The sequence below is a fragment of the Misgurnus anguillicaudatus genome, chromosome 22 (assembly GCF_027580225.2).
Source record: "Misgurnus anguillicaudatus chromosome 22, ASM2758022v2, whole genome shotgun sequence".
Lineage (NCBI taxonomy): Eukaryota > Metazoa > Chordata > Actinopteri > Cypriniformes > Cobitidae > Misgurnus > Misgurnus anguillicaudatus.
In genome coordinates this window covers 26,276,459-26,290,280 of record NC_073358.2, presented here as the reverse complement: position 1 = coordinate 26,290,280, position 13,822 = coordinate 26,276,459, and the positions used below count along the sequence as shown (strand labels likewise).

The 13,822-nt window shown below is 42.1% G+C and overlaps 1 protein-coding gene across 1 annotated transcript in view; it reads left to right on the top strand.

The window, feature by feature from the left end:
• The window catches only part of fras1 (Fraser extracellular matrix complex subunit 1), a 271,538-nt gene that overhangs the window by 234,320 nt on the left and 23,396 nt on the right, over nt 1–13,822 (top strand). Inside the window, exons 45-48 of the mRNA XM_073861042.1 lie at nt 292–483; nt 583–702; nt 828–1,013; nt 10,463–10,581. Coding sequence (XP_073717143.1) covers nt 292–483; nt 583–702; nt 828–1,013; nt 10,463–10,581 — 617 coding nt within the window. The remainder of the gene's footprint in view (nt 1–291; nt 484–582; nt 703–827; nt 1,014–10,462; nt 10,582–13,822) is intronic.

Below are 13,822 nucleotides of genomic sequence, written 5' to 3'. Positions count from 1 at the left end.
CCAAGATAAGCCCCCCAAAAATGAAAAATGCTGCATTTTACATCTGGGCTCATTTCACATGTATGCATTTGTCTGACACCTTAATCCAAAGCAATTTAAAGTGCTTTTAATCTTCAAAATTTGTATCAGTATGTATCAGCATGGGGATTTATTTTTCAGCAGTCTGGATTTACTTTGGCACATAATTTGCACATTACACATTTATTACTACGCACCTGTTTAAAATACATTAAGTTGAATACATTAAGTTGAAGTTAATGCATAATGTCTAATGTAATTTCTGTACCTCAGCAGGTTCCTCATCAAAGATCACAGAGCAGCATTTGAAAGGTACAGACATAGACTCGGATAACCTGAAGCTGCGGTTCACCCTCACCAAAGACACGAGCGTGGGCTCTCTGCTGCTCAACACCGGCAGAAACAAAGCTCAGATATCTGTTAAAGGACCTGTCACCAGCTTCACTCAGGGTGACATCAACAAAGGTTTTCCCTCAGTTGATCTCTCTCTCATTAATAATCATCCATAGCGAATTTGTGAGCAGAGCTGTATTGTCTCATGTGGTTTCGTGTCTCGTCTTTCAGGCAATGTGGAATACGTTCATGAAAAGGAAGGAGGTGGCGGAAGTTTCTCTTTCAAGTTCAACCTGGAGGATCCCGAGGGAAACAGAGTCATTGACCAGTCTTTCTTCATCAGCGTTCTGGGTGAGCTGGAAAGTTAATTTGGGACAGAGATGTTCAGGTGATTTAGAAGAACATTTTTAATTTTAATTCTCTCTCTCTCTCTCTCTCTCTCTCTCTCTCTCTCTCTCTCTCTCTCTCTCTCTCAGAGGACAGACTTCCTCCCACGGTGGTGGTTAATAAGGGTTTGGTTTTGGATGAGAACACAGTAAAGAAAATTACGACACAACAGCTCTCCTCCACCGATCAGGACAGTGAACCTGACGAACTTGTTTATCGAATCACCAAACAACCCCAGCTGGGTCATATAGAACATTCCAGCAAACCAGGAACACACAAAAACAGACATATGCTTCCTAGTACTTTCATACTGCTTACTCGTATTGGACTGATCCATACAACACAGCCTGTATTCATAAATCTGTGACATTAAAGGGACACTCATTTTCCAGCTCCCCTAGAGTCAAACATTTGATTTTTACCGTTTTGGAATCCATTCAGCTGTTCTCTGGGTCTGGTGCTAGCACTTTTAGCATAGCTTGGCACAATCCATTGAATCTGATTAGACCATAGACTGTAAAAAAAGATGGACAACGCCTGTTCACTGTCTTCCATTGGTGAAAAGTGAAGCCGCCAGTGTCCCGATATGGCGCTGACATCTTGGGTCTTGAGTCTGCGCAGTAGCGATTTCGGGACCAGTCCTGCGTAGTAGGACTAGTAGTAGTAGTAGTGATCGAGACGTTTTGGCTTCACTTTTCAGGGCTTGTGCGGCACGCTTGGATTAGACTATTAGCATCGCGCTAAAAAATAACCAAAGAGTTTTGATATTTTTCCTATTTAAAACTTGACTGTTCTGTAGTTACATTGTGTACTAAGACCGGCAGAAAATTAAAAGTTGCAATCTTCTAAGCCGATATGGCTAGGAACTATACTCTCATTCTGGCGTAATAATCAAGGACTTTGCAGCAGGCGTAGTGATATTACGCACTGCCTGAAAATAATCCCCTGCCATTGAAAGTTACTAAGGGGACTATTTTCATCTGCTACGTAATATCATTGCGCCTCCTGCAGCCATGTTACAGCTGCAAAGTCCTTAATTATTACGCTGCAAAGTTATTAATTATTAAAAATCAAATGTTTAACTCTAGGGGAGCAGGAAAATGAGTATATTTAAAAAAAGTGGAATGTCCCTTTAAATACACGTACAGTACATTCCTCTGGCGTTCGTAAAACAAATGCACACAGGTACTACGACATTATTGCTATTTACAACTGTATAGATTTACTCTATAGAGCCATGGGAGATGTTAATATGTATTTGTTTATAGCCTGCAGTCCTGGTGCTCTGTGGGGTATTCAGCAAAGCAGAACATTTATAAATGTTGGCCACAATTAAACAGTGCTTGTGTAGGGTTCTCTTGGAAGATATATAGCAGGTTTAGGCTTGCTATCTTCAGCAGATACAGAAGACAACAAAGAAAACTCTGTTTTCTTTAGAAAAAAATAAAAAATGTCTCATTTCATTAGAACAAAATTGAGATAATTCATTCAGAGTAATTCATTGGCTACAGATGACAAAAATAATATTCAACATGGTGACAGTGTATGTCTACTGCTATTTATTATGTGTATAAGAAGGGTGACGTTGTCACGTTTTCAGGCTTTGGCTTACTGTCTTTAGTGGCTTGCTTACATCCATCTGGTGTTAAAATATATGAATTTTAATGTCACAGACATACACATTTTTCTTGAGCCTTGGCATATTATTTTGACTGTACATAAATATTTTAGGATTAACAGACATCTTAAAGGGATACTTCACCGATTTAGCATTCAGCTTTGTATCAGTAGAAACCCGGCAGTATTACTGAATGACCATGTTTCCCTCCATCATTTCCCCCTGAGAGGAGAGATATCTGCATTTTGGTTCTGCAAAAAAGTCCTCCGATGATGCAAAAATCGTCATATTACATCATCGGAGGACTTTTTTGCAGAACCAAAATGCAGATATCTCTCCTCTCAGGGGGAAATGAGGGAGGGAAACATGGTCATTCAGTAATACTGCCAAGTTTCTACAGATACAAAGCTGAATGCTAAATCGGTGAAGTATCCCTTTAAAGTCCTACTGTGGGGAGAATCAGGTTTTTATCGTTTATATGTCTATGTGGTGTTTTTAATATGTTTTAAGATAACACATGTGCAAATCATAGACTGTAAAAAAGATGGACGTAGTGCCCGTGATTTCACCCATTGGTTTCTGAAGATCGATTTTGAAGCTTAAAGTAGGTGGTGCCTGCCGTCGCCATCTCGGTTGCGCATCACTCGCGGATATCCGAAAATGGGTAAAGAGGCGGGACATGGGTGAAGCTGAGGTGGCTGGTTGATAAAACCATGCCCTCTAGCTTGACTCTAGTGATAGCAGTGGCTGTTCACCCGTCACTCAAGTGGCCACGCCCTTAATTATGCAGAACTTTAAGGCTTAATATAATTTTAATAAAGGAGTTTAAAAAAAATCACCCCCTTCACATTTTATCATGAAGGGCATATTATTTTCTGCTCTAATGTGCGGCATTTTAACATGGAGGTCTATAGGAATTGACTCCCTTTTGGACCCAGCCTCTAGTGGCCAATCAATGAACTGCAGTTTAAGTCACTCCTGTATTGGCTTCACAAGAGAGATCGAAAGGTTGCCCTTCGGTGCAAATTCATCATTCAACACCATTGCTGAGTATTTTTTCATAAAATTGAAGACAGTCTCATTTCAGCTGTTTTAAATCGCCTTTGTTTCTAACATCACAAACTTGTTACCAATAACATCAATAAAGTTGAATGCGTGGATCAGTAGTTCGAGTTATAGATGTTATGAATGTTTGCCGCATAGACTCGGCCCTGAAATGATTGCAGCACAGTGCTTCTCACAAATGAAGGGTGCCGCATGTAGCATCTATTTACATTTATATTTGTGGTCCAAGGTGGTGTGAAATAGTGGAGGCGGGGACTAATTTGCATATTCATATCTATGGTCAGAGCTGTTCGATTGAGTAGAGGCGGGGACTCCTTTACATATTCCCAGCGTATACTAAATGTATGGAGTTACATTCAAGCTGTTTAAAGGCATGAAGACATTTGTGACAGTGAAAACTTTTATATAGGCGGTACCACTTTTAGCATAGCTTAGCATATTGTATTGAATCTGATTAGACCATTAGCATTGCTTAAAAAATGACCAAAGGGTTTTGATATTTTTCTTATTTAAAACTGGACTCTTCTGTAGTTACATCATGTACTAAGAACGATGGAAAATTAAAAGTTGTGATTTTCTAGGCAGATATGGCTAGGAACTATACTCTCATTCTGGCGTAATAATCAAGGACTTTGCTGCTGTAAAATGGTTGCAGCAGGCGCAATGATATTACTCAGTGCCCGAAAATAGTCCCCAGCTAATATAAGTTACCAAGGGGACTATTTTTAGGTGCTGCGTTATATCATTGCTGTCAGGAAATGTCAATAAAGTTCAGGAATCAGAGTCTCAAATGCGGGATCAAAAGGTTTATTAAATGAAAATAACACTGATACTGTAGGGATACGCTTGAAGACGAAGCACCCGACTGATTTCAGATAGACAGAAAATATAAATCCACACTAGTCCACAATCCACAGGGGAAAGAGTCTCTCACACTGCACCGCCGAAGAAGTCCAATAGTGACGAGGAGGTCCACCCACTTCCGATGACGTCACACATTAGGAAGCCGAAGACAGCTGGTATACGCTTGAAGACGAAGCAACCAACTGCGCGAAAACTCAGGAAACTAGACAGTAATCCACTGACAAAACACACAGGATCGAGAATCCTGGACAGAGACAAGAGTCCGGATGTCGGCGATTGAACCTGGGGCGAGAGCAGAGATGGTGAGATAAATAACAGCGGACGGCTCTACCTGGACAGGGAGCGAAACAGTAACCAACCGAGAACAATGAGCGCGTGACAAAGGACAAAACGCAAGACTATAAAAAGACCAAAAGGAATAGGACACGTCTGGGAAACAATCAGAGAAACGAATGGGAGGAGCGAGTGCACACGTGAGGAACCAACACCAAAGGTAAACAAACAGACACACATACACTGCCGATCACCCAGGTGCCATGACAGTACCCCCCCCCCCCCAGGGCCGGCACCGGACGGACCTGGAGGAGGCTCACCTCGTCGCCGACGGAAATCCTCGATCAGACCAGGATCCAGCACATCCCGAGCCGGAACCCAACACCTCTCCTCCGGACCGTAGCCCTCCCAGTCCACTAAATACTGAAAACCTCTGCCCCTGCGACGAACATCTAGTAATCTCCTAACCGTATAGGCAGGAGCACCATCCACTAGACGGGGGGCGGGAGGGTTGGGGGCAGAGACAGGGGAAAAATTACTGGCAAAAATCACAGGTTTAACCTTGGATACATGAAAAACAGGGTGAACCCGACCAAGAGTAAGTGGTAACTTGAGCTTCACTGCTACCGGACTAATGACCTTAACAATACTGTATGGCCCAATGAAACGCGGAGCCAGCTTTCGAGAAGGCTCACGGAGAGGCAAATCTTTGGTAGAAAGCCATACCTTTTGTCCACACACATAACGAGGTGGAGGTCGTCGGTGGCGGTCAGCCGCAACTTTGGTCCGTCTGGAGGATTGTAATAAAAGGTCTTTAGCTCTTTTCCACGTGCGTTTGCACCTGCGGACAAAAGCTAATGCAGACGGAACCGCTGCATCGGGTTCCTGTGATGGGAAAAGGGGAGGTTGATAACCGATAGATAGTTCAAACGGTGACATACTAGTAGAAGCGACAGGAAGAGAATTATGTGAGTACTCAACCCACGGGAGCTGTTGGCACCAAGAATTCGGATATTGTGACGACAGACAGCGAAGCGTTTGACCGAGATACTGATTAGCCCGTTCACATTGCCCATTGGTCTGTGGATGATAACCAGAAGACAAGCTGGCAGTAGCGCCGATCTGTCTACAAAACTCCTGCCAAAACCGGGAAATAAACTGAGGACCCCTATCTGAAACCACATCAGTCGGAAGACCATGTAAACGAAAAACGTGGTTGATCAGAACCTGAGCCATCTCCTTGGCAGAAGGAAGTTTAGGTAAGGGAATAAAATGAACCGCTTTGGAGAAACGATCCACCACAGTCAAAACGACAGTGTTACCATCAGATGCCGGTAAGCCGGTGACAAAATCAAGGGCTATATGTGACCAGGGGCGGGAAGGGATGGGCAAAGAATTGAGCAGACCAGCGGGAGACTGATTAGATGCTTTGCTACGAGCACACGTAGAACAGGCTAATACAAACTGTCTGATGTCTGTAGCCATAGAAGGCCACCAAAAACGTTGGCGGACGGCAGCCAACGTTCTCCGAATACCTGGATGGCCGACAAATCTGGATTCATGGCCCCACCGGATGACATCGGAACGTAAATACTCAGGAACCCACAGACACCCCGCTGGACACCCATCCGGCCTTTCCTCCTCTCGTCCGGCCTCTCTCACCCGCTGCTCGATACCCCAAATGAGGGCACCGACCACCCTGCCCTTAGGAAGAATGGTTTCGGTCCGCTCAGACTCGGAATGACCGAACAGACGGGAGAGAGCATCAGGTTTAGTATTCTTGGAGCCAGGCCGGTACGAGAGGGTGAAATTAAAACGGTCAAAGAAAAGTGCCCAACGAGCCTGCCTAGATGTTAACCTTCTGGCCGAACGGATATATTCTAAGTTCTTATGATCCGTCCAGACCAGAAAGGGCTCCGAGGTTCCCTCCAACCAGTGACGCCACTCACCCAGCGCGAGTCTAACCGCCAGCAGCTCCCTATTACCTATGTCATAATTTCGTTCCGCTGGGTTTAACCGGTGAGAGAAAAAAGCACACGGATGTACTTTCCCGTCAATGGACGACCGCTGTGATAAAACGGCACCTACCCCGACATCAGAAGCATCTACCTCCACTATAAATTGTTTTGCCGGGTCAGGAATAGAGAGGACCGGAGCAGAAATGAAACAGGACTTTAATTCATCAAAGGACTCCTGAGCCTCCTTATTCCAGCGGAAACACACTTTAGAGGAGGTGAGAGCAGTGAGAGGTTTAGCGATCTGACCAAAGTTTCTGATGAAACGCCGGTAAAAATTGGCGAACCCCAGAAAACGCTGAAGCTCTTTACGAGTGTCGGGCACTGGCCATTCGGTGACCGCTTTAACTTTAGCGGGATCGGGGCGAATCTCTCCCTCAGCAATAACGAAACCCAGAAACGAGACTGACACCCTGTGGAACTCGCACTTCTCCGCCTTAACAAAAAGTTGGTTCTCTAAAAGCCGTTGTAAAACCTGGCGAACATGCTGAGTGTGTATCTGCATGGAGGGAGAAAAGATGAGAATGTCATCAAGATACACAAAGACAAAATTATTAATCATGTCTCCCAGCACTTAATTTACCATAGTTTGGAAAACAGCCGGTGCGTTACAAAGACCAAATGGTAAAACGCAGTATTCCCAGTGTCCTGATGGTGTATTGAAAGCTGTCTTCCACTCATCGCCCTCCTTAATGCGTACCAAATGATAAGCATTACGCAAATCTAATTTGGTAAACACGCGTGCTCCCTGAAGTAATTCAAAAGCTGATGACATTAAAGGCAAGGGGTACTTGTTCTTAACAGTAATGTCATTAAGCCCTCTATAATCAATGCACGGGCGAAGAGAACCGTCTTTCTTTTTAACAAAGAAAAATCCAGCACCGGCTGGAGACGAGGAGCGGCGAATGAGACCGGCATTAAGCGCTTCATTAATGTACTTATCCATAGCCTCTCTTTCAGGTTTAGAAAGGGAAAAAACACGACCCTTAGGCGGAAAAGTACCTGGGAGGAGATCGATAGAACAATCGTACGACCGGTGAGGAGGTAAAGAGGTGGCCCGAGCCTTGCTGAACACCTGGTGCAGATCTGAATACTCCGCCGGGACCCCCGAGAGATCGGCAGCAGGAATCTGAAAAGTAGAACAAACAGAAGCAGAAGGAGCAGGACCAAGACACGAAACATGACACGAAGACTTCCAAGACAAGACAATATTGTTCTGCCAATCAACGTGAGGATTATGTTTAGTTAACCAGTCATGCCCCAAAATAATGGGAGAATTACATGACTGTAATAGATAGAATTCAATGTCCTCACGATGATTGCCAGAAACATACAGACCTACAGGGGGAGTGCGATGGGTGATTACTGCCATATGCTGACCCTTTAACGTCCAGGCAGAGAGAGAAGAGGTTAAAGGGATAGCAGGAATACCCCAAGATTCAGCCAACCTGGCATCCAAGAAACTTGCCTCCGCACCAGAATCCAGCAATGCCTGTGAATTAAAATCAGAGTGGTGATATTTCAAAATTACAGGCAATAAGGTGCGGTTTACGGGAGAATCAAAGGATGAAACGCCCACCGATACTCCCGGGTTTATCGGCGGGCACCCCCTTTTACTGGACACGCAGCGACTAAATGCCCCGCCTTACCGCAGTAGAGGCACAATCCATTATTCAAGCGACGTTGTCGTTCGCTGCCGGTAAGGCGGAGCCTACCCAATTGCATGGGTTCCTCAAGCTCAGACGGTGAAACAGGTGTAACAGGTGAAACCGAAGACTCAGATGCCACAGTAAAGCGACGAAAAGACTGGCGAAGGTCTCGTTGACGCTGACGAGTCTCTATGCGTAATGCCATGTCAATCGCAGCCTCCAATGACGTAGGTGGGTCCCGTGCAGCGACTTCATCCTGGATGTGCGGGTTGAGACCCTCAAGGAACTGAGCTCGGAGAGCAGCATCATTCCATCCACAAGTGACAGCCAAGGTCTTAAAGGTGATAGCGTAGTCAGTGACGGAAGAATCTCGTTGTAATAATCGCACTAATTCAGCTGCTGCCATGTCACCTTGTAGAGATCGATCGAAAAGTCTCAGCATTTCGTCCTTGAGGGCCTCGAACGAAGCCGTGCACGGGGCCTGGACCTCCCAAACAGCCATTCCCCAGTCTCTCGCCCTCCCCGTGAGCAGCGTGAGAACAAACGCCACTCTGGAAACAGACGCTGCAAACCTCCGGGGCTGGAGAGCGAAGACCAGGGAGCACTGCTGAAGGAAGGCCCGGCAGGTGTTAGGGTCGCCGTCATACGTAGGCGGAGTGGCCGCGTGTGGCTCGCGATCTGTGCTGGATGGTGTAACAGCGGGAACGGGAAGATGAGATTCTCCGACCGGTGGGCTGATCTGATCTAAACGGTTGGTTAGCTCCGTGAGCCGATCGGAGAGAAGGCGGAAATCTCTGGAGGCTGCATTCAGGAGAGAGGAATGCCGATCGATGACTGCCCCCTGCTGGTTAAGTGCGGTCTGTACAGGGTCCAAAGCCTCCGCGCCCGCAGACTCCATATCTGACGCGCTCATTTGTCAGGAAATGTCAATAAAGTTCAGGAATCAGAGTCTCAAATGCGGGATCAAAAGGTTTATTAAATGAAAATAACACTGATACTGTAGGGATACGCTTGAAGACGAAGCACCCGACTGATTTCAGATAGACAGAAAATATAAATCCACACTAGTCCACAATCCACAGGGGAAAGAGTCTCTCACACTGCACCGCCGAAGAAGTCCAATAGTGACGAGGAGGTCCACCCACTTCCGATGACGTCACACATTAGGAAGCCGAAGACAGCTGGTATACGCTTGAAGACGAAGCAACCAACTGCGCGAAAACTCAGGAAACTAGACAGTAATCCACTGACAAAACACACAGGATCGAGAATCCTGGACAGAGACAAGAGTCCGGATGTCGGCGATTGAACCTGGGGCGAGAGCAGAGATGGTGAGATAAATAACAGCGGACGGCTCTACCTGGACAGGGAGCGAAACAGTAACCAACCGAGAACAATGAGCGCGTGACAAAGGACAAAACGCAAGACTATAAAAAGACCAAAAGGAATAGGACACGTCTGGGAAACAATCAGAGAAACGAATGGGAGGAGCGAGTGCACACGTGAGGAACCAACACCAAAGGTAAACAAACAGACACACATACACTGCCGATCACCCAGGTGCCATGACAATTGCACATGCTGCACCAGTAGTACAGCCTATTTTTTTGGTACATGCTGAGCCTATTTTCAAAAAAAGTTGAGTGTCTCTTTAAGTGTCGTGCATTTTTAACATAAAGCGACAAATCCGATGGAAAATATGTATCTGTGTAATGCACAAGAAACTGACTGCAGGAGGACTTATTGTTATTAAATTTCATCATTCATCCATCTTTCACAAATTTATATCCATTCCAGTACTGGAACATGATATTAGTGGATATGAGTCCAATATGGAGCTATTACAGTGCACAGTTCTGTGTCCATTATACAGAATGATTTCATATTATGAGGAACCATTGGCTACAACAATTATGTTTCATATCTGAACAAATATTTGTTTAGGTAAAGACTGTATATCCCCCTCTCTGTTAGGATTTCATGTGCTGTGTTTACTTGAGTGAAGATCAGTTTTCATTTTCCTCAGTCTGACCAACATCAGCGGCTTCATTTGACTCGATGATATTGCACTCGATAAAATGTCTAGGTCATGTTTTATTCATCCATTTCAGCTGATCTGTAGGATATTTATAATGGTGGCGAGTGATTTTAAATTATAATTTGATACTTAGCGCAGACTGGAAAGTGGGATGCTTGTCACCGGGGATTTTGACTGTGGTCTGATGCTGTTACAGGAACACGCATCAGTACGTTCACCCAAGCTGACCTCACCTCCCGCAAGATTCAGTATGTCCACACCAGTGAAGAAGAGATCCATTCTGATGACTTCACTTTCACTGTGTCTGATGGAGCCAATGAGGTAAACATCAAAAACATCAAACACCTGCTCTTTATTCGTCACACTGACTAATATGAATAAAAACAAGGGTTGTACATCAGTTAAAAATGTTAATACATAATCATGCATGATATGATGATTAATAAATTATGACTATTGATTCATCAGTTTGTTTCTTAAGAATGCCCACAAATAAGGATAATATAATGTCATAACATACCACTTTACAATAATGTTGTTTTGAATTTATTTACTTATGTTAATGTTTATTTACAAATAAACTATTTATTGTTAATTCATGTTCATAATACATTAAAGCTGCAATTCGTAATAGTAAATACACAGAAAATCAGTGTTCAAAACTGTCTCCTTACCTAACATGATGTGCAACAGTAAGTGTATAATAATTTTTTTTAATTTGACTGGTCATGTCAGATATAACAGGAATATAACTTAAACCTTTAGAACATATTGCGTAATTACATCATGTTCACAAACAAAAACAAGAAGACCCGACTACCAGTGTTGGGGAAAGTTACTTTTTAAAGTAATGCATTAATATATTAAGTTACTCCTCAAAAAAGTAACTAATTGCATTATTTAGTTTTTTTTCATGGAAAATCATACTTACGTTACTTTTAAGTTACTTTTGCGTTACTTTTTCTTACTTGGCTGAGGCTTGATCTCTTTCAGGTCTTGAAAGTGTTTTATGCATATTTTCATCGCTAAAATGTAAAGCTCTCGCCTGCCATCTTTGTTTCTGACTCAAACTGTTCCCGCTCAGGCACTCACGCATAGTAATTTTAGTGCGTAATTTTATGTGACTATGTTCAGTTTAATTTAGTAAAAAAAATTAAATTAATTAATTTTATTAATTTAATTAAATTAATTAAACTGAAAAGTAACTTGCATTAATTGAAAAAAAAAACTTTATAAAGTAATGCATTACTTTACTCTTTACTTTAGAAAAGTAATATTATTACGTAATGCACGTTACTTGTAATGTGTTACCCCCAACACTGCCGACTACTATATTGCATGTGTGTGCTGCTGCAAATTGAGCGTATGGTTTGTTCAAAAGTTGCTTAGAATTGAAACTTCATCTAGATGCCAGCGTTTAATCTGTAAAGCTATAAGCATAAATCATCTGGGGAATATCATGTAAACATGTCGACTTCTTAAGTCCTTACATCCGGGGAATTATCGAAATGCGGAAAGCCTACAGTCAAAAAGGGAACTCGACAGAGCTCGTGCTAAAAAAATATTTAATATCAGAAGGGCTTTTCAACATCTTAAGGGATTAAATACAGGAACAGTGATGGCTTTTTCCTTTGATAGGCAAGATATCAGCAACGTGATTTAAGTTGAAACATATACATTTTCATTTTCGTTTAGTCAGAACAAATGTGACAGATATATTACTTGTTCATGAAATTTTTCAGACATCTATGACTTCTATAACGGCTGTGTGGATGTATAATGACAGATCTGCTTTGATATGGGGATCACAGACATTATATTTATCTGCGTTGAAATTGAAGGACGATGCACAATGCGCATACAGAAAATTACTCTGCAAGTAACTGCAATTTTATGTTTCAAACAGAGATGGCGATAGAGAGGCAAAAGTTACAGATTGCAGCTTTAATGATTATATATACTAAAGTATTTGAAGAGTTTGGTTCCAAAACGCAATAAATCCATTTTGACAAATTTCGGTAAAAACGTGTTTTCTATACCAAGAGAAGTGACAAGATGAAAACCACTATTTTCTGTTACAAACTTTCACATAGCATCTTTACGTTATAAAAACATAAAAAATTCAAATCTATAACTTGATTTTCAAAGATTTATTATAAAAACGAATTATTTTTTCCACAAAATGCAATAAATCCATATTAAGAACACTGTCATTGCTGCGGTTACTTGACGTTGTCGCTTAGCATTTTTCACAGCGATCAGCTGTAAAATGTTTTGGTCCTGCTCGATTTTCGTTGACTTTGAGTAAAATAATGGAAAGTTTTCATAAGATCTCCTGCACTTAAAGTATAATTTTGTTTTTGTTTGTATGTTGATCACGAAGTACAAAGGAGATGAAGAAAACTAGAACTCCGTGTACTCAAATTGCGTGAATGGTGCGCTGTAATTTCTGGAATGGATTTATTGCATTCTGTAGAAAAGGGAGGGTGGAGTTTATCGCATTTTGGGAAAAAAGGGAGAAAAGATGACAGAATAACACGGCGGATATTGGATTTTGCGTAAAGTTAAGAATTTACTTTTAACTACTGACCTGATATAATACTGATTTTGGCAGTAACTCATTTTTTTTCAAACCAAACAAAACTCTTCATTTGTTCTTTTTAAATTCATGTTATTAATTTGCATTAACTAATATGTTAACAATTTTAGACTAACTGTAAATTCTCAACCTGTACAATATTGTAAATAGAAATCATAAAAATAGACCTTATAATATGTAATATTATATCATTACAGACATACACTGACATCTTTTTATTACAATTAGTATTTTAATACAACTATGCGTCCTTTGTCACTGCATTCTGTATTGCCTGTTCTGATTAAGTGTGGTTTGGAGAGACGCTTTGAATTGCGGGAAATTAGGAAGTCATTTCTTATTACAGAATTTATAAACAGGCAGGAATAATTGTGGTAATTCTTTAGTTAACCACAGTAAATTGCCACACATTACCAACTTTGATGGCTTTAATAGAAACACATACATTCCACAAATTCAGAACGCACACAATTCCTCCCTTAGTAAACTCACCAGTGCCTCTCCCTTTTCTTTTTCTTTCTGCAAGTCCTTTCTTTTCATTACCAGCACATACACGGCCACACACACTCACTCACACACACGCACACACACACACACACACACACACACACACACACACACACACACACACACACACACACACACTAATTGGGGCCGAAAGTGCTTGAACAAACACAAGCCGGCCAGTGAGGCTGTAAAAAGAGATTAGCATACCGGAGCATTGAAGTAGTCAACAATGACATATTCCCTCGGTGGGAAAACTACTCCTCTACTATTTGAATGTAAAATGGTTTGCAAATACACTTTGTTTTTGTGTTGTTGCCCAATTATTGTCTTATTTTTTATAGTCCCTTAGTCGGATTATCATAAAATGGTAAATCCAATAAGCACTTTTATAAGGGTTTATTTATTGTGTTGTGTGTCTATTTGACTAAAGATCCCAATGGTTGTAAACCGTTTTTC